Source organism: Pipra filicauda, unplaced genomic scaffold (assembly GCF_003945595.2).
Source record: "Pipra filicauda isolate LSUMZ 115617 unplaced genomic scaffold, ASM394559v2 scaffold37_size4185640_pilon, whole genome shotgun sequence".
Classification (NCBI taxonomy): domain Eukaryota; kingdom Metazoa; phylum Chordata; class Aves; order Passeriformes; family Pipridae; genus Pipra; species Pipra filicauda.
In genome coordinates this window covers 731,596-755,732 of record NW_024104509.1, presented here as the reverse complement: position 1 = coordinate 755,732, position 24,137 = coordinate 731,596, and the positions used below count along the sequence as shown (strand labels likewise).

Here is a 24,137-nt window from a genome sequence, read left to right as displayed (position 1 = left end):
ACATCTGTCATATCCTGTCGCAATTTCTCTGGGTTGTATCCTAAAAACCAGTATAAAGATAATGCAAAAGATGGGTTTTTGTTTTTTTCTTTCACAGTGAGGGTGGTAAAACACTGAAACTGTTTGTCCACAGAGGTGGTGGATGCCCCATCCCTGGAAACATTCAAGGTTAGGTGGGATGGGGTTCTGAGCAATCTGATCTAAACATACTCATAGTATGTTTAACATATGAGTGATGTACTGAAGTTATTTAGTGAATGTTCGAATGGTAGTGTGCCTTTTCACAGCGAAATCCGTCAAATATCACTACACTTCAGAATGTGATTGGTTTAAATGATGTGTTCTTAATGAGTGTTAGTCAGCAATTTGTTTTCACATGTGTATCACTACTCTTCTTTCTCCAGTACCTAACTTAAGCTTTTAATGGAAAAAGAGGAGAAATATGATAATGAGTGTAAAAGGCTGTTGATAGCAATTTTGATCGTAGAGACATATTTTCAAAAAATGTCATTGATTGCACATCTTTTTAAACAGAGTTCTACTGGGTATGCCATTAAAGCTACTGGTAACTGACCTTTGACATACAGTACCTTCAGCTACCATTAATTGTTTTTTAAGGGATTGTCATCATCAGTCAGACTTGGGTTTCTTTCAAAGGGGATTGAGTAAAATTCAACACAAATCAGAAATTAGCAGTAGTGACAAATTTCTGACAAGATATTTGGAACTCAGAAAAGCAGTGTGAGCAAAGAAAGAACTGAAATCTAACTCTGAAGTAAACAAATAGTTTTGTTTGATATACCAGTTGAATGAACAGTGGCTTACCAGGTCGGAAAATGAAGGAGAAACTTAAGTTGCATTTATGGGGAAAGACTTACGTGCTAATCACCAAGTACATAGTGTTCATTTCTTTCCTAGCGGGAAGTTAACAGGATTACGTGCAAAGTTACATGACAATTAGAACATATGGGGATGTCAGACATGTCAAAACACAGACATGTCAAAACACGTCAATAATGTATTCATGACTGGCTAAATACTTGTTAAACACTGGAGTCCATTTTTCTATTTTCTTATTTTCAGGATTGAAATAGAATCATAGAATCATAGAATCAATTGGGTTGGAAAAGACCTCCGAGATCATCGAGTCCAACCCTTGGTCCAAATCCACTCCATTTACTAGATCATGGCACTCAGTGCCACGTCCAATCTGTGTTTAAAAATCTCCAGGGATGGTGAATCCACCAACCCCCACCTGACTAGAACTTCCCTTCAGGTAGTTATAGATGGTGATGAGGTCACCTCTGAGCCTCTTCTTCTCCAGGCTAAACAACCCCAGCTCCCTCAGCCTCTCCCCATAGGACTTGTGCTCCAGTCCCTTCACCAGCCTCGTTGCTCTTCTCTGGACCCGCTCCAGCACCTCAATATCCTTCCTGAACTGAGGGGCCCAGAACTGAACACAATACTCAAGGTGTGGCCTCACCAATGCAGAGTACAGGGGAAGGATCACTTCCCTGCTCCTGCTGGCCACGCTATTTTTGATACAGGACAAGATCCCATTGGCCTTCTTGGCCACCTGGGCACACTGTTGGCTCATGTTGAGCTTCCTGTCAATTAGTTATGGTGTAGACCATTTAAACACATAAGCACAACAATAGAGGCTGTCCTAATTCTTCATTGCTTCTGAAATTCTGTGCTACAACAGAAATCTGCACATTGATTCTTTATATGACCTAGGAAAGAAGAACGTCTACCATTAGCATAGCTAAAATAATCCTGTGCATGGGTCTGTATATTGGAGTCATTGGGACAGGTAGTAGGGTTGTAGATCTCATAGGAAAATTTGGCTGATTACTATTTCTTATGGCTTTTTTTTGAATTTGTCAATTTAAAGGTGGCGCTATGTGATAAAAATGATCTCTTACTGCTCTACAAGATGTCTAAGACACAGAGACTCTTTTTTATAGCAATAATTATTCATGTCTGTTCTCTCATAGCTAGGATTTCCAAAGAAGGTTATTTGATAATTCCAAATTGAATGGTGCACCCTGTGATACTGTATTTTACCTCAATCCTTTGGAGAAAAGTTTTTGTATTCTTTCAGCACTTCTCATCACACTGCTATTTTTGCAAGAAACATTTTTTTTCATATAGGCCACATTTATCACATTCAAATTGCTGATTATGAAGATAATGTAGCAATCATTATTCATGTTGCTAACCATATAATTTTGCTAAAAAAAAAAAGCAGCAACAGAGCGAAGTTTTGTCCTATTTATTTATTGCATTGAGTGATATTTTTTTCCACCTGTTATTTACTCTGAACAATTATTATTGGCACAGTATCACTATGCCAAAGGATAGAGCCTGAATTCTGTACTATTTTCTGTATTAGCCCAGTTGTCACTAGGGAGCCTACTTGTGGAATGAAGAAATCAAATTTGGCCAAAAAGGACGATCTACTCGTAATTTCTAAAGATCCTGCTTAAAGATATTACTGTAATATATTTTATTCTTCTTACTTCATAAATATTTTGAGAAGCCTGAAGGAAGAGAGTTGTACCTTAGAGTATCACTGTTGGTAAAGGACACAGCATTCATTATTTTTTAACTGCTGCACAAGCATTTTGGTATGCACTTTGATTTTGAGTATTGTGTGGTATGTATAATCCCAAGGCAATTTTAGATGAGACATTGAGAAATAAAATCACTGGAAGGAAAATGTCCATTTTTTTAAATCAGTCAATTAGTTTGATAACTGTTCTTGTTAATGCATTTGTTCATCTCAAGATATTTAGCCATTAATTCTTCTGAGATTATTCAAATAGTAAATCGATTAACATGAGTGACACCTTGTCTGGATCTGAAGCCCTCATGGCTAGCAAAAAACTGTTTACTCACTTAGGAGCCAATTTTGACATGTTTTACAAATCCTTGACCAATTCTGTGATTTTTGCGGATGTTTTAAAATTGACTTCTAGTCTATCTTGTTTAAAAATAAGAAAAAAAGTCCTTCTTTCTTCAAATGAACTGCTATTTTGACGTAATTCCAGTTTCTATATTTTTCTTTTTTCTTTTTTTTCTTCTTCTTTTTTTGGTTCAAGTTTCTGCAAAAAAATAATGGCAAATAATTGCAGACCTATTTTGTTTCAAAGTGTCTACTGTAGAGAGAAGATTTCAATCTGACTACAGTGAAGGAGCTACAGTAGGCTTCAGAAACTGATTTCAGTGTTGTTTATGTGCTGATAAATCTCTTAGATATAAATATGCCCAAGTTGCCATTCTTTGCGAAGAAAATATAGAAATCTTACGGATTACACAGTAAGCAAGCAGATTTGGATATTGCATAAGGGACAGACTGATTTAAGTATGTACAATGCTGTGTCCTGGAAATCAGATTTTTGATCAAGATTTTCTGGCATAGAAAATCTTACATTATTTATTATTATTATTATTATTATTATTATTATTATTATTATTATTATTATTATTATTATTATTATTATTATTATTATTAAGAAATAGAACAGCAAATGGCTCAGTTTTCAAGATCTGCCATGATTTTGTTTTTAGAAATAAATCATAATTCTGAATGATAATCTCATTTGTTGACTGATCAACTAAGTCCAGTTTATGTGAGGCTGGTATTATAAAGTGAAAACTGCTATATCCTTACATCCTTTATCTAAACATAGTTAGATCCACCATTAAGTCCATCATTCCTCTTTAAATAATCAGTTTAGTGTTCCCTGTCTTGATTCCCTGCTTTAGAAGTTGAGAAGAGTATTTTAGTGCCTTGTTTTTCACCACTATCATGGACAACTTGCTTTATAAAATAGCAGATTGGTCAGATTCCAGATTATAAAGAATGTAGCTCTCGGGATTCCTGGAGGTCTTCCTGAATTCTTGAAACATGTTTTTCTAAGACTTTACACTGGCTCCCAGTGAAATTCCTGAGGTGGTATAAAATCTTTTTTTTTTTTCTTGAAGCATGTTACGTGACTGTACAAGCATGCCCTATCTTGCAAACCCTTAATGCTCCTTACATTCCATAAGGTTTTTTTTAATCTTCTTTTTCAGTAATTTTTACCAACTCAGTTGGATAAACAATTACTGTCATTCTAGTCCAACAATCTAGTGTGAGAAATCGCACCATAAGAAAAAAAAGTACCTATGGGCATATTAATGTTTTAAAAAATGATCAGGGACAGAAAGCATAAGCTCTCATTAAATACAACAGAATATTTTAAATATTGTAATACCCTTATATCTTGTAGCCAAAACCAGAGAAATTGAATGGCTGTGAATTGATAGAGTTTGAAAGAAATTACAAAAAATCTGGCTACAATAAATGAGATGTTTATTTAAAACTCACCTTCCTTCTTGAGATTATTCCATCTCCTCTTTCTGTTTCAACCACAAACATAAACAGGACTTTCTGTGTTGACTCTAAAAAAATACATGCTGCTTCCTGTGGTGCCCCAGATGTTGTTGGAAAGGTGCTAGGTTACATCAGCCTTCCCATGGTCCGCACAAACCCACTGGGAAATGTTCTCCTGTGGAAAATTTACATTCAGAATAAAAATCATATTACTGCAAAGGAAATGAGAAAAATATGTATAGTTCCATGTTTTTTCACTTTTGTTTCATTATGCCGTACAATCTTGTCACTTAAAAGAATTCTGACATTTTCAGGCAACTCCTACTTGTTTTCAAGCATAGGGTTTATAAGGCTGTAGGAAAATAAAACATATAAGAATGAGTTACATGTGACTGAATGTCATATATGTCCCAAGTTTTTCTCTTCTGTATGGAATGATAGACCATGATTTTGCAACTTGTTTTCATTTTCAGTAATTCCACCAACACAAGTTAATTTCCGTTGTTTAATACCCAAGAATTTATATCTACATGCGCACAGAACACAGGCTAGGAGGGAGGTTTTCTATAAACACGTTGACTACTGGTTTGCAGTAACTCCTCTGCACCTACTGCCTTCTCCTAAAGCTGCAGCTTGTGGAAGCTGAAATTTATCACCTGAAAAACTAAACTGGTGCATCTTGAATGAAAAACAAAGTCTCCATTTCTTCACAGATTGTCTAATGTATTCACTGATTGCTTTCTAATTGCTTGATTTTGGCTCACAGGATAAGCAGGATTCTACTTCCATGTGTAAGTGCCATAAAGCACTGATTACCCAGGTATTTCCAAAAAGACATTGCTTTGACAAAACAAGTCCTGGAAGGTGTGAACAGTGTGTGTGGGATGCCAATCAGTGCAACATTCATTTCTGTACATCAAACAGAGAGACGAGTGAGATTTTTCTGTCTTCTCTGTCAGGAAGACTTAAAACATTTCTGCATGTTTGTTGTTGCCCTCTGTGTGTTTTATCAAATGATTTCTCTTTGAAATTTCTTGTAACATGACTATGTAATTTGTAGCTCTTGGAACTTGTTTTAGTTGTATAGGGTCACTCCATGTGACAGCAATGTCCCCCTCATCCCAGAATGTGACCCATTCACAGTCACCCCTGGGCTGACCTTCCCCACACTCCTATGACTGTTGTTTTGGTGTACTTTCTACCAACAAATGGAAACAAGAGCCCAAGTATAATGCCATAAAGATAAGTGCTGAGACTGAGTCGCTTTTCTGATGGTCCAAATGACTTCCTAGTCTGAGAGACACAAGAGCATGTGTTAAGAAACTGAACCAAGGTTTCCCAGGTTTTCAGTGACTTCCAGTCCTGGTCAATGTAGACTGCCAATTTTGAGTCTGATAAACTTCATTCCGGTCTGTCTTCATCATTACAGTTGAGTGGAATTGTGGCAGTGCGTGCAATAGGGGCAGATAATGATCCTCTGAGAATGATACTTAGTGACTGGTGTTCTACACCACAGTACTTTTTTCCCCTTCATTGTTTAGTGGCTCAGTTTATCATTCCCTCTATTAAACTGCATTTTTAAAGACAATGCTATTGGTCTTCTCACAGATAATAGAAAAACTGAAAAATTGGAAGGAGAAAGAAAAAATACCCCGATGATTGTGCATGTAGGTCATCTTCTAAGTAAAGAAATTCTCCTTGATGTGGATATACAAGAAACAGGAAAACTGCAGTCCCTAAAGATTTGCCCTAGTCCTACAAGATAAAATGTGTATTAAAAACAGCGAGGATACAGATGGCATCTTCTTTCATCTTTTGGGTGGACAGGTTATTAGGAATCCCTTAAAGGAGTACACATCTATGCAATCAGCTACTTGTTCTGCAGTCCCTTGAAGGAATACATATCTGTGCAATCACGTGCTTGCTCTGTAACTATCCAGCTGTCCAGATGCAGTGCTGACTGCTTGGTCCTCTTGCAAAATATGCATAGACCCTCAGAATTCCAAGACCAGGGGTAGTAGACAAATTAATAGCAAGAGAGGCACCTGGAATAAGTTCAATAGGAACTGGAAGTCTAAAGGAATTGCCAGCTTGAGCTAGCAGTTAGTGAGGTTTAGTAGAGCTTTTCAGCAAGCCAGAAGTTTGATTTCTTCTCCTTTGCACTGACTGGAGTGCAGTCGTTGGTGGTCATAAAAGTTGCCTCTGTGTGAAATGTGCTCCTTCATCTTCCCTTAGGTTTTATATAATAGAATGTTTTCATATATTGTTACAGTCTGCTTATTTCAAACCTCACAGATGTATAAATAATTTCATGTAGTATTTCTGTATAATTAGGACATGTTCTTTTGAATGGAGCAAAGGAAAGCAGAGAAGGTAAATGATGGTTGTTTTGCTTTGGATACTTTTCAGTTTACATGACCTCGTATCCCTACATCCTGGTAAAATATGTCTGATCTGTGACTTTGTCTTTCCCCTTTTTCATAGTCCATTTCTGACCTGGAGAGACATACAGCACATTATTGTCAGGACTTCACGTGCGGGACATCTGAATGCTAATGACTGGAAAACCAATGCAGCTGGCTATAAGGGTGAGAGCTTTCTTTCTTCTTTGCCATCACAATATATTATTTGATATTTTTGAAGAAGAAATAATCTCAAGTAGTTTGTCTGACTCCCTATGCTGTGTGTAGTTTGGAGACTTTTCAGTCTCAATCTGACTGGGCCTATCTTCTTTCTCTTACATAAGGGAAACCTTTTAGAAGGACTAAGCCAAAAAGTGTCAGCTACAAAATGCATTGGCCAGAGATTCTTAGTCCCTTTAAATCCTGTCTCCTGCGCTACTGGCAGAAGACAAAGTAAATTAGTGGTGTATTTATATTTTATAGCTAGTATTCTGATAAAATAGTCTAGAGTTGAAGATACAGCAATTTCTGAATTCCATCCGTGTTCTCATTCAGAATTATTGGCAATTTTGATTTAAAATGACAAAATGGTATTTTAAACTTTTTTTCTTTATGATCAACCCTATATTATTTATATATAGGATTTCTGTCAGATTTAGGATAAAATAAAATCTTGAGCTATCATGACTTTTAATGGGACCTACTATACTGCACAGTCACCTGTTTTCTAAAAATCTTGTTTTCTAAAAATTTAGTTTTCTAAAATCTTGTACAATCTTGTAAATTTGATTAAAGCTACATCTTTTAAATATGTTTTCACTTTTGTAATGCAAGTAGAGGTAAATGCTTGTGCCATTAAATAGGATATATATTTTCAAGATGGGTTAAAACTGAACCTTGAATCCTTACAATGTTGTATTTCAACACAGATTGTCTGCTGATTCCCATTCACTGCATTATTACTGCTTTCAATTTGTATTGCATCCAAACAAAACCTTGGAATGGCTTCTTTCTGATTTTCTTTTCACGAGAATTCCACCCAAGACTGACATAGTTTTTTGAAGATGAGAGTTGATCTGTTTTGTGCCAAGATCTCCCAAGAGATAAATGTAATATACAAGAATCATCAAATCTTTACCCTGGTTTCACTTTAAAACTGAAGCCTAGATTTAATCTATTTCAGATCAAGGCACTGTTACCATAGAGCATCTTTAATATATAATTCTGACCTATGACATTTCTGCTACAGTGGAACAGAAATCAAACAAAAAAAACCAACTTGTTTTTGGATCTAAACCAGTCTCTAACTACAGAGGATAGATTTAGAAATAGATACTTAACTTGAGCCCCCTAATCATTTAAAAGGTTCATATGTTCAAGGGCCTGATTTTGTCCCAGTTAAAAGTGCATGCCCACACACAAAAAACATATGTAATGAGAAATACATACTTCCTTAATTGCAATAACATTACAATATTTGTTATTGTGAAACATCTCCCAGGATTTAAAAAGTTTTGGCAGGAGATCGTTACTGTGTTGTTACTGTATCATCAGTTTGTTGAAGCTATATGAAGGTCAAAGAACACTTTTCAAGTAGCAAAAAGCAGAGATTTTTTTTTCTATAACTCACTTCCAAATTCTATATTTTTATGTTTTTCCAGTTGTTGCCTAAGAGAGTCAAACACCCTGGGAGACATTTCACAGCAACTGTCACTCATTATCAAAGGAAAGGTCACACTAACACAACCAGCAGTAGCAGTATTGGCAGCAGGACTTACACTGTGGGACCACTGGAGCTTGCTTATTCTGAATCCGTGGAGCCAAACATTTTTTCTGTGCATTACAGCATATGTATATAGTAAAGAAAAGGGGTGGAAGGATGTTTCTTCTCCACCTGTGTTAAGTCATGAATATAGATAAGCTCAGCTGGGTAACTCGGATTCAGAAAAAGCGGCTTGACCTGACAACACTCCACTGTAGACTCCATGGTGGAATTGAAACAGAGGAAGACAATCTAAATGCCTTTACCTCTGTACAGCTCAGGAGTCAACCTTAACCCAAATAAAAACAGTAGTTTTAGCTTAAATTATTTTGGCAACTTAGGCTGAGCACGTGGTTCCAATAAAAATACAGCTCTCTTTAAACCTCTATTGGTTTTGGAAGAAGGAGAAGCAAAGATTTAGATTAAATCACAACATCCGAACCTGAATTAAAAGGGGGATTTGCACACTGCTGCTTGCAAGACTGAAACAGGTTTTTTTACTATTGCACATGCCAATATTTAGGATAACATTACACTATTATCCTTCACTATCACAAAGATAGTGAATCCACATAGAACACTTAAAGTGTGGTTTTTCATAGATGAACTACTCTGATCAGAATGAGTTCCTTAAGGAATTGTATCATAATTTTGTTGATAACAAGATACATATTTCTTCCACAGTGTGTTCTTAAGAAGAGAAGGGATGGGAGATTATTTTTAATTATCTAAAGGAGAGACAGTCACAAGTATCAGTCTGCTTTTCTTCAATGCATACTAGTGGAGGAAGAAGAAAACAAGAATAAAAAGAGAGACAGGCTTGCCCCTTTAGAAATGAGAACTGAAAGGGTAAAAAGCAGCAAAACTTGGAAAAACCTCTCACTCAACAAAGGGTCAGCAAGAACTGGTAACTGAAAGTGGGTCAGCATGCCATTTCAGAGGGCTGTTTTGCTGGTCTGCATGGCAACCCTCTCCCTTTCTATAGTCCCGGGCAGTGTTTTGCTACTGCAGAACACACAGAAGGAGCTCACGGATGTCATTACTGGTTTCAAGCTCTCCTTTTTTTACTCTCTTACATTTATACAAAGGAAGATTAATTCATGAAAAACACTTGAGCCAACTAGTGATTTGCTAAAGCAGTTCTTGTTATTTGTTTAATTTTCTGGCAAGTAAACAACATTTGTTAAATGCATGTCAAAAGAATTAACTTAGAAATGAACAAGAATTTTTTTTTTTCTTTAGTTGTTTTCTTGTGAGACAGCATGTATCTTTTCTCAGGAACTTGTTACTTGGTAGTCTCAAAAAGAAAGACTTGAATGCTCATTTCAGGATCTTCTCTGGTTAGTTAGTTTGTCAATAGAGGGAGCTTTTAATAATTAAAGCTGTTAATTACTGATTTTATGGAAAAATACTTGAGAACATCTGTTTTTGTGAAGATATCAAAACTGCTGATCTGTTTCTGCTATGGCAGATTGTATGCAAAGGCTCCTTGTTCTGCCAGCTGTTTAGTCAACAGCAGAACCTGCAACTGCATTCCTAAAAAGGAAATTCTGTGTTAACTCTAATCTGTCTCTGGGTTGAAAGACACAAAATGAAACACTGCAGTTTTAAGCAAAATGATCAAACCATGTGAGCAGTTCTTTGTAAATGAAGCTCCAAATACTGTCAGAAACTGCCTTTGGAGAAACAGACCATTCACAAATTTGTAGGGAGATTTTTAGAGAACATACTTCACTCTTCCTAGCTCTAAAGCGTAGACAATAACACTTCAGTACAGTGAAATAAAATGCTAGTGGAAGACAAGATAAAATGAAATCAAAACTCTCGCCACTTTTTTCAATTCCAGACCATTCCTAGGCCCAGTGGAGATATTATTCCTACAGAAACTGAGTCACCTCAATTGCCAAGGAGTAAGAGACTACCAGAGTTATGTCACATCCCTTTAGGTTAGCTGGAGTATCTACTACTTCCACCAAAGAGTGACCAGTAAAAAAGGATTAGTCACTTAATGTTTTACAGCTTTTTAATATAATTTCTTAATTACAATATTAAATAAAATTGGTGATTATTGTGATTATTCTTGTTGTAAGTAGAGCATTAACAGTCTGGGAGTGAGAAATAGACAAGCCTATCTAGGCTCCTAAATAAGAGACCTAGACTGGACAGATTTAAATAGTGGTAACCAGTAGCCAGGAACAAATTCAGAAATGAGCCAGAAAATCTTCACACACAATGTGTTCTCTGCATTTCAGAGAACACAAATAAACTATTCGTAAACACCCTACTGCATGTTTTCAGTAACTTTAAAATATAAATAAATTTAAAATTATGTTTTAAAAATGTCAGAAGTTGGCATAAGACTTTTGAAAAATAGCAAGCCCTTTTGAGTGGTTATGTCAATAAATCAAAGCTCTTCATATATCAAAAGACCTTCCAGTCTTACAGATGCTTCCTGATATTTTCACATGCCATTGGCAGCCAGTATCAACTCTGTCCAGCCCTAATACCCATACACACAGTGGATGGAGCAAGGGAAACAAGAGCTTTGAGTTTGGCTGTTGTAATATCCCACCTCTGTTTGTTGTCAATCAAACACCAAACACAGGAAGTTGCACTGGTCTCTGTAGGAATGAGGAAGATCATATTCTATGCAAGCTAGACTGGGTGATTTTTTGTGCTTGAAATATTAAAGGAAGAAGACCAACCTGGCTGAACAGAAAACTTTGCCTGGAATGCAGGGGAAAAAGGTCAGTGTATCACCTGTGGGAGACCATTGGCAGGATACTCAGGAGGACTACATACAAGGATATCATGAACCGCATGCAGTGAGAAAATTGGAAGGGATAAAGCCCAGCTAGAACTCAGTTTGGCTCCTACAGTAAAAGGCAACACAAAATGTTTCTATAAATACGTTAACAACAAAAGGAGGGTTAAGGAGAATCTCCATTCTTTATTGTATGCAGGAGGAAAGAAAGAGACAAAGGATGAGGAAAAAGATGAAGTAGTTAATACCTTGTTTGCCTCAGTCTTGAATAACAAGACCTGTTGTTCTCTGGGTACCCAGCCCCCTGAGCTGGAAGACAGGAGTGGGAAGAAGAATGAAACCCCCACAGTCGAAGCGCAAATGGTCAGTGACCTGCTATATCACCTAGACACACACAAGTCTCTGCGATCAATTGGGATCCACCCAAGGGTACTGAAGGAACTGGGGCAACAGCTCACTACTTTGCGTCATTTACCAGCTGTCCTGGTTAACTGGAGAGGTCCCAGTTGACTGGAAGTTAGTAAATATGATGCCCATCTACAAGAAGGATCAGAAGAAGGATCTGGGGAACTACAGACCTATCAGTCCGACCTCGGTGCCAGGGAAGGTCATCTTGAGTGCCATCATGTGACACGTACAGAACAAACTTTGACACTGTTTCCCATAGCATTCTCCTGGAGAAACTGGCTGCTTATGGCTCAAATGGGTGCCCAGTTTGCTGGTTAAAAAAATGGCTAGGTGGTCAAGCCCAGAGAATGGTTGGGAATCGAGTTAAATCTAACTGGTGGCCAACCACTTGTAGTGTTTCCTAGGGCTGAGTACTGGGGCCAGTTCTTTTTAATGTCTTTACCAATAACGTGGTCAAGGGGATTGTGTGCACCCCCAGTCAGTTTGCAGATGACACTGAAGTGGGTGGGAGTGTTGATCAGCTGAAGGAAAGGAAGACTCTACAGAGGGTTCTGGAAGGGCTGGACCGATGGGCCAAGGTCAGTTGTATGAGGTTCAATAAGGTGAAGTTCTGGGTCCCGCACTTCAGTCACAACAGCCAGTGCTACAGGCTGGGGGAGGAGTGGCTGGAAAGCTACCCAGCATAAAAGAATCTGGGGTGCTGATCAGCAGAGGCTGAACATGAGCCAGCAGTGTGCCCAGATGGCCAAGAAGGCCAATAACATCCTGGCTTGGATCAGAAATAGTGTCCTCCTATACTCAGCACCAGTGAGGCTGCACCTCAAGTCCTGTGTTCTGTTTTGGGGCCCTCACAACAAGAAAGACATTGAGATGCTTGAGCATGTCCAGAGAAGGGCAACAGAGGTGCTAAGTCTGATGAGGAGCTGCTGAGGGAGCCAGGCTTGTTTAACCTGGAAAAAAGGAGGCTTGGAGGTCCTTATCTTTCTCTGCAACTACCTGAAAAGAGATCATAGCATGGTGGGAGTTGGTGTAACAAGCAGTAGAACGAGAGGAAATGGCCTCAAGTTGTGTCAGGGGGGGTTTAGATTGAATATTTAGGAAAATTTCTTCTCTGAAAGGGTTGTCAAGCATTGGAACAGACTGCCCAGGGAAGTGGTAGAGCCACCATCCCTGGAAGTATTTAAATGTTGTATTGATGTAGCATGTGGGGACATGGTTTAGTACTTGGCAGTGTAAGGTTAGTGGTTGGACTTGATGATTATAAGGATCTTTTCCAATCTAAATGATTCTGATTCTAAGTAGGCAGCTGACAGCAAGAGTTCTGGAAAAGCAAATGTATTTTTGGAAAAGGCAATCTAGCCCTGTATCCATGACTGTCTTCAACAGATTGGTAGATATAAAGTCTGAGGAGAGATGTTGGCACTCACGTAGGTCATCATTAGTCTTCTATTAGCTGAATTGGTTAGATTAATTGGAACTTTTTTGCATTATAACTCCTGATTGGAAGTTGTTTGAAGTCAAAGCAGCGTTTAGATTAGCATCTGGAAAGGAGGTAATTAAACTAGCTCCAATTACTAGCTGGTCTAACAGTGGCTGAAAGTGTCTCCCCCAGCACTGACAGAACATGTAGGATAGGAAAGGTCTGTGTCCTCAGGAGTCTCATCCACATTTAAATACCATAGGAATCACAGAGTCAATAACATAACCTTTAGAAGTGCTTCATACAGAAATCATTGTCATGGCTAGAGAAAAATCCACGGTGGGATTTGGAAATCAAGATGGTTGACAAAAAGTGGTGTAAGAACATGTGTATTTTAACCACAAGTTTAAAATTACTGTCATGTTTTTGGAGGGACACTGCAACCTTTCTAGGTGACTGTTGTTTCCTTCCCACATGTAGCAGTTCGGTTTGCAGCTATAAATAAAGTCTTCCTTAACATAATATTAAAATTGCATTAAGAATTTTTCAGTGTTTCATATGTTAAACCCAAACAAATTGCCAGGTAACTGAGCTCTGCTAACCTTGAGTGAAACTAAAATATGTCTTTGGGATTTGGGGAAGGGAGCTGGAAAATATATTGAACTAGGTTGTGGTTGTTGGAATTTTTTTCTCTCTAACACAAACTGAAGTCCACACAATGTTGTTTCCAGTTGAAAGACATTTAAGATTAGGAGTACGTCTGTATAGTTCCAGACATGGAGGTGTACAAAGCAGGAGAGGGAAGCTTGCAGAGAAATAGAGAGGCATAATTACTTTTCCCAACCTCAAACTCTTCATTATCAAAGCTTCTCATTTACTTGTTGAGTCTGCAACACTGTTTTCTTCTGTCTCTGAAAAGCAAGAAATGAATCTGTGAATGTAAAACAGATTTTAAGCAGAAACCTCAAGCCTGTGTTGGGATACATAAAGGATGGACATTTGGTCTTAGAGTTGGTTGCTTTCCTGGGGTCATATATTGTGAGTCAGTCTTACCAGTGTTTTAAAATGTAAATTAAATGGCTCTAAAGTAGGAATAACAGCAGGCAAGATGCATAATTAAACTTTACATTTGTATTATAATATAACACTCAGAATTGTCACCAAACTTGATCAGCATAGCAGACAAAGTATTTAAACTAGTAGTGCCTCAGCTCGAGAACTGAGATGACTTTGTCTTAGATATAAAGCTATGCATAATTACTATGCTCTACAGCTCCCTAGTATTCCAAGCATTGCCAAGTAGACTTACAGCACTAACAGGATGCATACCATGGGAATGATAACCTTTGACATTACTTCCTTTTAAGAAGCCCAACTCAGACCTTTATGAAAACTCTGCAAAGGACTGGGGGGTAGGGAGGAAGGGGAGGGTTAAAAGTCTTCCCCTATGGACTCATAACCTAAGAGTCTGCCATGTAATGTGAAATGGAAATTCCTACTAGGCAGTATTAAGAAAGAAGAACCAGGATCAAACAATTTAAAAAATGACTGATAAAGTGATACAATTCTCCAAAGCACAAGTTCTTAATTGTAGATGTTGAACACTGAATTTTAAAAGAAGAGTCTTTGAAAGTTATATGCATTTACATGACCTCTTTATATACTAATTATTGGTGCAGTACACTTCTGCTAACGTTATAGGCAAATATCTAGCCATGCTTGTATACATCCAGGGCAATGGTGGACATCTTATGTGTGGGGTAATTCTGTTGTTTTAAAAAAACAACAAGCACTTGCCTTTAAGAACACCAAAGCTTTTCACTGCTGTTGCATTGCTATAGTTCCTTTCAGTGATTGCAAAACTAGTTGTAGTTTTCTTATCAGAGTGTGCCCACTTTAATGGAACTAGGATTCAGGCTGATTAGGAAGAAGATCACACCATCTACAATGTAGTGTTTTAAGCCCTTAAGACATCCTGTCATGGTGTAGAATTTCTCATAATAGTAGGGGGCTACAACTCAGATCAGTTAGGTGCCCTCCAGAAAAATCAGCTTTTGAGGAGTCACTTTTAAGTGAGATGATGCTGAACTTCATCCACAATTGCCCAGCTATGTCTGTAGACTTGGCTTACTGTTTATTTTCCTTTTGCATCAGGTTACTGATGAGAATCTACTACGTAGCTCTATGGGAATAGTGTGAAGTCGGCTCAGTTAATTAATTTCTCTGCTTTAGGATTAGATTGGTAAAGTTTTAGTTCTAAAAATCAGCATCATTATTATTAAACAATTTGCAAAAGGTTTTACTGTGATTTTTCTGAGTATTTGTATATCCTTCCTCTGCCAAAATCAGTCAGGAATTAGTTTGAGTGTAAATATCCTGCTGGAGCTCTGACACTTCAGAAGAGACAGAGCCATTGTGTGGGACAGAACAAGAAGGATGCCATGTGCCTGATACATCTGACAGCACAGAAATGCTGTCTTTGTGTTTCCTGATAGCAATCTGTCGGGATTTCCACTTACAGTGCCTTTGATTCATGTGTCATAACCTATTCTGAGCTGAAGCCTAGCACAAAAGGTGTTTTCATTGTTTGATACAATGAAATTACATTTGGCTGCTTTTGAGCTACCAAGGAATTCTAAATGTACCTCTGAGGGTAAATTTTCTCCTAATAGAGGAAATGAGTACATTCTTTTAAAAGGTGTTCCATGGTGCAGTCACAAAATGGCTTTTTTTGTTTAAAGAAAATTTGCAAACTGCCATGCTTTTCAATGGATCTTTGTGCTTTTTGTAAAAAAAAAGAAAATTAAAGTCCAGTTTAAAAAGACTACTCCTAGTTAAAAAATTATAGTTTCTATTACTGTAGATGCTTCTTAGCCAACTTTATTTTGGCAAACATTTTTTCTCCCCTTTAAATGCATATAATCCTCAGATTTATTCCATTCACATAAGCTGACTTATTTCAAGGGATATAAATGAATGTCTTCAGTAGAGGCTTTATGATTTACTGCCAAATTCTGCTGCAGAGAAGCAACAGCTTGTCTATCCTAGCAATTACCAGCCAGCACTAGTCAGGTTTTCTGTTTCTGTCACAACTCTGCTCCTTTGGAGGCAGAGAAGTAAGCCAGGCTTCCTGGTCACTGCTTTTCAGCAAGGCTCACTGGTGTTTTCTCTGGCTGGTTAAAATGTCCCCATATGCAGGACACAGTAGATACCATGTGCTCTGAGGACTGTGTTAACCTGGTTTACTCATTCCTAAACAAGTGCTGGGAAGTAAATTAAAGAATGGGGTGGAAAAAACTGCGAGTAGGGGGAAAACTTGTCATGGCTGTGCTTGGTACACATGCTCACTGTGGACTGTGGACCAGCTGAATCCCAATACTGAGAGCTTCTGTCCATAACCTGCTAACACTCATGAGCAGGGGATCTATCTGGGTGGTACGCACTGTCGCTACTAGTAGAGCCTGACTCTGATGGCCCAAAAGTGAATTTCACTTTTAGTCCATTCTGTCAACCGATGTCTACTTAATAACCACATGAGTTTTAAATTCCTGAAATAAATAAAAAGTGCCAGGATATGATTGCAAATGGAATCTTGAATTTAATTCCGTAATGTTTTAAGATGGTGTGTTCTAGGGCTATTTTTTTAAATGGCTGCAAAGTCTCATAGAAGGTGATGTAGTGTCAGAGTTGCATACAAGCTATTCACTAAGGAACACTGGCTACTGGAGATTTAGATTCTACTAGCTATCCTGCTAGTGTTCTTGGGCAGTCTATACTGTATTTTATCAATGAAGAGGAGCTTTTTGGAAGAAAATAAAAATGTAAATTTTTTTTGTCGAACCTATTATCAAGTAAAGCCATGGTTAGTATATTATTGAAGAAATTATTTGTACTAATACAAAAATCAGAAATTAACATAAACACAACTGGAAACTTAAGAGCAATTTTTAAAGTATTCTGTTAGCACCTTTCTGACTATGAAAGGGTTCAAAGGGCTGGAGCACCTCTCCTATGAAGAAAGGTTGAGAGAGCTGGGGTTGTTCAGCCTGGAGAAGAGAAGGCTCCAGAGAGACCTTATTGTGGCCTTTTAATATATAAAGAGTGCTTAAAGAAAGATGGAAAGAGGCTTTTTACCAAGGCCTGTAGTGACAAGACAAGGGACAACTGTTTTAAAGGGAATGAAGATGGATTTAGATTGGACATAATGAAGACCATTTTTATAAGAGGTGATTGGTAACAGCCTGCATGGCTTTACAAAGAGGAAATCATGCCTGACAAATTTGGTGACCTCCTGTGACAGGACTTCAGCATTGGTGGATAGGGGCAGAAGCGCAAAGCATTTGACACTCCTGCACAACATCCTTGTCTCCAAATTGGAGACACATGGATTTGATGGATGGACCATTCAGTGGTCCAGTTGGCTGAATATACATACGAAGAGTTGTGGTGAACGGCTCCTTGTCCACGTGGAGACCACTGGAGACCAGTGACAAGTGGTGTCCCTCAGGGGTTTGTACTGGGACCAGTACTGTTCACCATCTTTGTTGGTGACATGGACAGTGGAATTAAGTGCACCCTCATCGGATTTGTGGACAACACCAAGCTGGTGCAGTCAACATGCTGGAGGGAACAGAGGCCATCCCGAGGGACCTGGACAGGCTTGAGAGGTGAGCTGAGGCAAACCTCATGAAGCTCAACAAAGTGAAGTTCAAGATCCTGCACCTGGGTTTCAGCAATCCCAGACACACCTAGAGGTTGAGCAGAAAAGTGATTGAAAGCAGCCCTGCAGAGAAAGACTTGGGAGTGATGGTTGATGAAAAGCTCACCATGAGCCAGCAGTGTGCACTTGCAGCCCAGAAAGCCAACCAAATCCTGGGCTGCATCAAAAGGAGCATGGCGAGCAGGTCAAGGGAGGTGATTCTCCTCCTCCACTGTGCTCTTGTGAGACCCTGCTTGGATTACTGCGTTGAGTTCTGGTGTCCCCAATATAAGGACATGGAACTGTTGGAGCAAGTCCAGAGGAGGGCCATGAAGTTGTTAAGAGAACTGGAGCACCCTCCCCTATGAAGACAGACTGAGAAAGCTGGGGCTGTTCAGTCTGGAGAAGTTTACGTGGAGAGCCCATGGCAACCTTCCAGTATCTAAAGGGGGCCTACAGGGAAGCCGGCGAGGGACTCTTCATCAGGAGCTGTAGTGATAGGACAAGGAGCAATGGGTGCAAATTGACAGAGAGGAAATTTAGGTTAGATATGAGGAAGAAATTTTTTACTGTGAGGGTGGTTATACTCTGCAACAAATTGTCCAGGGAGGTTGTGGGTGCCCCAGCCGTGGCAGCGTTTACGGCCAGGTTGAATAAGGCCTTGAGCAACCTGGTCTAGTGAGAGGTGACCCTGCCTATGGAAGTGAGGTGGGACTAGGTGATCTTTAAGGTCCATTCCAACCCCTTAACATTCTATGATACTATGATTCTGTGATGAGGATGGTGAGGCACTGGAACAGATTGCCCAGAGAAGCTGTTGGATTCCCCGTCCCTGGAAGTGCACAAGACCAGGTTGCACAGGGCTTTCAGCAGCCTGGTCTAGTGGAATATGTCCCTGCCTGCAGCACGGAGGTCAGAGTAGCTGAGTTTTAAAGGTCCATTTCAACCCGGACCACTCTATGATTCTATGATTCTATGATATAGAGGCCCTTCAGATTCTCATTGTGCATCTTTGTAGCTGCCACTTTTAAGACAAATCCATTGGGCAACTTTCTGTTCTTCACAACCTTCTCTAATGTGCTGGTAAGTGTAAGAACTCAATCTTCTAGCATCCCTGCTGAGTCTTCAAAAAATCATGGATTTCAGGGAATTCTGTGGGAAAGGACTTAGTTTGCCCTTTGCTTTGTTTTTAAGTAGAAAAATTGAGGGATCAGTTCTGTATAAAATACAAAAAATATGCTTAACTTGAAAAGCATGAGGAAATTAGTTTTAAAAGCAAGAGTGAAAAAGCATGTTCTTGCATGGCTGTGTTACTGGTTTGTAAAACAGTTATGTGTTTCAGAAATCACCCCCGGTTATCACAGATTTCTCGTCATATATTGACATGAAGTAGCAATATGGCTGAAAGAAGATGAATTCTTATTCAAGATCAGTGTTCTCTTAGATAGGACATGACAAAACAAAACGGTGTACGCCATGTCGTCATAACATTTCTCCTTTTTTGTCCCTTAATTTTCATTACACAATTGTTTTTCCTAGTTGAAACATTTCTGTATACTAAGCAACTGACAGAGAAGCAATATAGAATTATTAAAGCGGTACAGAATTAAATCTTTCTTTTTGCAACTAAAATGTGAAATGTAAAAGGTTGGTCAGTTTAAAGTATTTTTGGGATGAGAGTCTCACATCTTCTAGACTTGCTAAGCAACATTTAAGAAAACCACAGTATAAGGGATATTTTAGATTCCTATTCAGTCAATCTCATTTTGGATCAAGATCCTATAGTAACATAAACAAACAAGTTATAATAGTTTACAATCAAACAGATTAATCTAGTTAAGGAAGCTGCATATTCCTCATTTGACAATCTGAAATTATTACCATTTCTCTCTGATGTAGTATTTGGTATGTGTATACAAAGTATTTATATTTCAGATGCTACTTTCACAGTATATAGAATACTATGTAGGAAAGGCCAAAAATATACCAGGGAGAAAGTATTCTGCAATGCTTTTGTTGGATGAGTGAAACAGCAAGGGAGGCTTAGCATCTAAGTTACTGATGAAACATCTTCATGACAGGCAATAAAACTGCAGCCTAACAAATCCAGTTTAGCTGCACTGGAAATGTTGTTTTTTCAGTGTCTGAAGTCTGCATGATTCTGTGTTATGATTTATCAAGACCGGCTGTTCATATTTCTCTTAGTCAAGTCAAGTGGGGTATACATTTTGCCTTTAGATTTGGGGATAGCTTTGCATACTCTTTGTATATAAATGACAAAGTTAATGAATTTTCAATAGCAGTTTCAGACAAAAACAGAGGGATTATGAAGAAACTGGGGAAGTCTCTCCAGCAGCTGAGAAGGCCTTGATTTCATGGTGCACTAGTGGAGGAATTGCTGCAGAGATTAATAAATGAAGTCCTGAGAAATGTTATTTTCTTTAGTGATAAGATTAAAGAGATCAGTTAAAACTCAGTATTTACACTGTGTTGTGAGAGGCAAGTTTTTCTCTGAAACATGTCCTGCATCTGTAAAGCTCTGTGTATGCCTTTTATTTTGCAGAAATATAAATGATGAGTTACATTGCTGCATGAGTAGAGAGAGAATTCAAGACAGTTCTACCAGCTTGATCACAAGATGATCGCATTTTTTAATGCCTCAGTTGAGCAAGAGCAACCCTCCTTAGTGGACTCTTGCACTACTCCTTAGTCACCAGCTTACATTGCACAAACCTCACATTTGTATTTTTTCTCCGAAAGATAAATGTCTTCTTACAAAACAGCCCAATATTCCATCTGATGTCCTTAATGATTCCTAGCATCAACTGAACCCAGCAGGAATTCACGACAGTGATAATGTAGAGCAATTGGGTTGGTGCAAGGTCTGGAGACATTTTGCACGCAATTAACTTATCTCAGTCTGCCGTCATCAGTACCTTTCAGATACTGCTTTTATATCTGGGTTAGCAGAAGTCAACTCAGTACCATTTGCAAACGAATCAGTGGCAGTTCCAACTGTTTCCCAGAAGACATTTATGGCCCCATGAGGACTATTCAGGTAATTTTTAACCTCAGAGAGATACACCTTGGTACAGCAATACTAGCATGTATGCAGATGAAAAGACACAATTTGAAGGCAGTAGAGAACAAAATCTGCTTTCTTCTGTAAGATACATCTACTTTGTCTAACTCTGTGATTATTTCCTAAATTGCTGTTACTTAGTCTTTGAAAATTACGGACCTCTACTGGTACCATCAGTTGCTAACCAACCCACTGCATCAAGGGCTTTGAAGTGCAAATGTTGCAGGCAGCCAAATGTCAGCTGTCCACATCCTTGACTGTCAGGAAGTTTTTATTTCAATGCAAAAGCCTTTCAAGGAAATAATGTACTTCTGTTTCAGCTGTGGAAAGAAAAGAAGCAAGCAGGTGCAGAAATTCTCACTCCCACCTCTGCTTTCATGCAAAAGAGTTTAAGCATTGAATCACGGACAGTTAACACAACCACATAGACTTGATTGGTAATTTTTCTCCTGAATGAAAATTTCTCCTAAATTCTATGTCCCAAGTAATTGTTAGGATGGGAAAGATAGAAAGTTCACTCTTTAGATTTTATTTGCTTTTTTAATGTGCATATTAGGGCAAAAAGATTCTAGGATGAGTAGATTAAAAGTCACTTAAGTTTCCATCAAAAGGTCACTGCTTAGTGGTGGCAAAGTTAGGTACTCTTCTGCCCTTATTTCTGGGTAAGAGAAGGTGAGTTGAGGAAAATCTTGGCTCTTCTTTGAGCTCAGTAGTTGGGTTGAACACACACATATATATAGAACTGGACATTCTGAGTGCTAAGTCAATGTAAGTTGCTAATTGTCAGGCATTAAAAATACGTTTTCTGTGAGTTAGCTGAAAAAAATTTTCCATTCCTGAAAATTTAATCCTCACTATTTGAATGTACTACACAGAATAACTGTACAGTTACAGACTATGTGAGTTAAGACTTGTTCCTCCTGCTGATTTTCAGAGATGACAGGAGGATTATTAATTAAAATTCTAGTGTACGAACAGACAAATGTCTTCACAGATAAATATGTGCTCATAATCAGATGCGGTTTTTGCAAGATGGCATCTAAGACTAAGGAGATTTCCATCACAGGAGTCTTCTTGACAGTACAAAAAGTTTCTTCATTTGAGCTTTCCTTGCTGTCTTTCTGGCTGCCTCTCCCCGCATGTAAAAATAGAACATCTCTTTCTCTATCCATTTGTTTTTGAAATACATGAAAGAGAATTCAGAAAGCTGAAGGACGGCTGAATTTAATTATTTTCATGTATTTTAGTTGTGTTTCATTTCTGAACAGGATGCATGCCTCATTTGGCAGAAGAGCAGTAGTTGTCTCCTAAGGAACATTTCCATCCTATGTGCACTTCAGTTTGGGGCTTAGGGGGAAGGAGATAGGAAGAAAACCAGTTCATTACACAGTCATTACGCCTTGCAGTATTTTCCACTGAAGAACCCTTTTCAGCTGGCAGTTTCAGACAGTATTAGGTACTGCCATGTTTGGAAGATGAGATCCTTAAACACTGATTATCTTTATGCTTTCAACTGTATTTGTTTGATAAGGTTGGGGATTTTTTGGGGGTAAGAGTCCTTTGAATTCTGTTTTGGCAATAGAGATTGCTATCACAAACCCTCTGCAAAGTGCAGTTGGGATGACTTACACCATGCTTTATTGCATTGTTGGTTAAAATAGCACTGACATTTTTCTGAGGGTTTCTCGGTAGCGCTGTCCTGGTAGCAAGCAAAACTCATTTATTGATATTACCAATCTAATCTCCTCCCTGTGGAAGCTTTTTTCTTTCACTCCTTCTGCTGTCAGAACTTTATCAAAAGCCCTAACTTGACACAATAAAACATGTCTAGCAGCTCTTCTAATTCAGCAAGATACATTTGCAAGGTTCTGTTTTGATTGGAACATCATCCAAAACCATACAGCTGATTCAATAAGTGCTTTTCACCCTCATCATGCACAGCTTTAGGGAACTGTTGGCTCTACCTGGTTGTTTGATCAGTGGCAACCATATTGCATACAGGAACAGGAGAGCATCTACATGCTGCTTACACTCAGGGAAGTTAAGAGAATACAACAGTTACAAAAGACAGCCTGTTCCATCTTAAATTTATTGTCTCAGTTACCTTTAATACAGGTACATGCCCATGTTTGGTACTGGAGTAACAGAAATAACCTTCCTCTGGTTTTTTACACCTTTTAATATTATCTCTTATAAGAGGGCAAAATTAAGGCGCATGGACAAAGGGTAATCAGAGGCAATTTTACTCTCTGACCTTCTGCAGTTCTAATGGTAGGTAGCTCCTACCATGCTAGATAGCAATGTAAGTAGCTCCTCATGCCACTTCTGTAAGAAAGCAGTGAACAGGTTTAGTGAATAAATTAGGTATAGTCATTAATGTTTCTGGCAGTGAGATTTTTGAGCTTTGAGAGAAAGCAAGGAAGAAGTAGAAAAGAAGCAGCTGCTGTTAGGATGTGACTCTCTGGAATTAATCTATGATGAAAACCGAAGTTTTTTGTTATAACTGCAACCATTCTGTTTGTACCTTGCAGTGAGCCACCTCTATGGATTTGGACTGATGGATGCTGAAGCAATGGTGATAGAAGCAGAAAAGTGGACAACAGTCCCTCCACAGCATGTGTGTGTGGAGAACACAGATCGGCAAATCAAGTAATACCCGCTACCAAAACTCTTGCTGGCATAAATTTATGGAAAGAGTTTGGGTATAATTTACCCCTCCCTTGCATTTTGAAAGCTATACCGGGAATCTCTGTCACATTCACAGATGTCGGGTCATTTGCCTGTAAACATTGTTCCCTGTAGTGCTTGGGGAAAGGCCCTAGTTTAAAGAACACCTATAAGGTGTAAAACAGGCCAGACTGGATAACAGTAAATTTTGATGTAGATGATGCACCAAAGAACAATGTTTGGTTGAGTGCACTTCAGTCACCCTTGTAAGAAAAGTACAGACTTACCAGTCCAGGATCTAACAAGCAAATACGCTTTCCATACTCTCTCAGATAGTCTTAGGAGAGTCTCTAGCTCAGAGCCTAAGACTAAACTTTTTCACTTGCTAGGATAGGGTGTCTATAGAACCAGGCTTAAGAGCAAAATTCTCTTTGTGCACTGTGTGGATATAGAGACAGCATCAGTTATAAGGCACACTTTCAAAGCATTAAGATTATTGTTTGATAATTATATTTGACAGGCTTGATCCATAACTGGTGTAGTCTGCAAGGA

General features: G+C 38.5%; 1 protein-coding gene across 2 annotated transcripts in view; it reads left to right on the top strand.

Annotated features, from left to right (window-relative positions):
• PCSK5 (proprotein convertase subtilisin/kexin type 5) overlaps window positions 1-24,137 on the top strand; it is a 261,077-nt gene that overhangs the window by 138,701 nt on the left and 98,239 nt on the right. For both annotated transcript variants that reach the window (XM_027729025.2, XM_027729030.2), the window contains exons 10-11: window positions 6,866-6,969; window positions 23,450-23,567. In XM_027729025.2, the coding sequence (XP_027584826.1) occupies window positions 6,866-6,969; window positions 23,450-23,567 (222 nt within the window). The remainder of the gene's footprint in view (window positions 1-6,865; window positions 6,970-23,449; window positions 23,568-24,137) is intronic.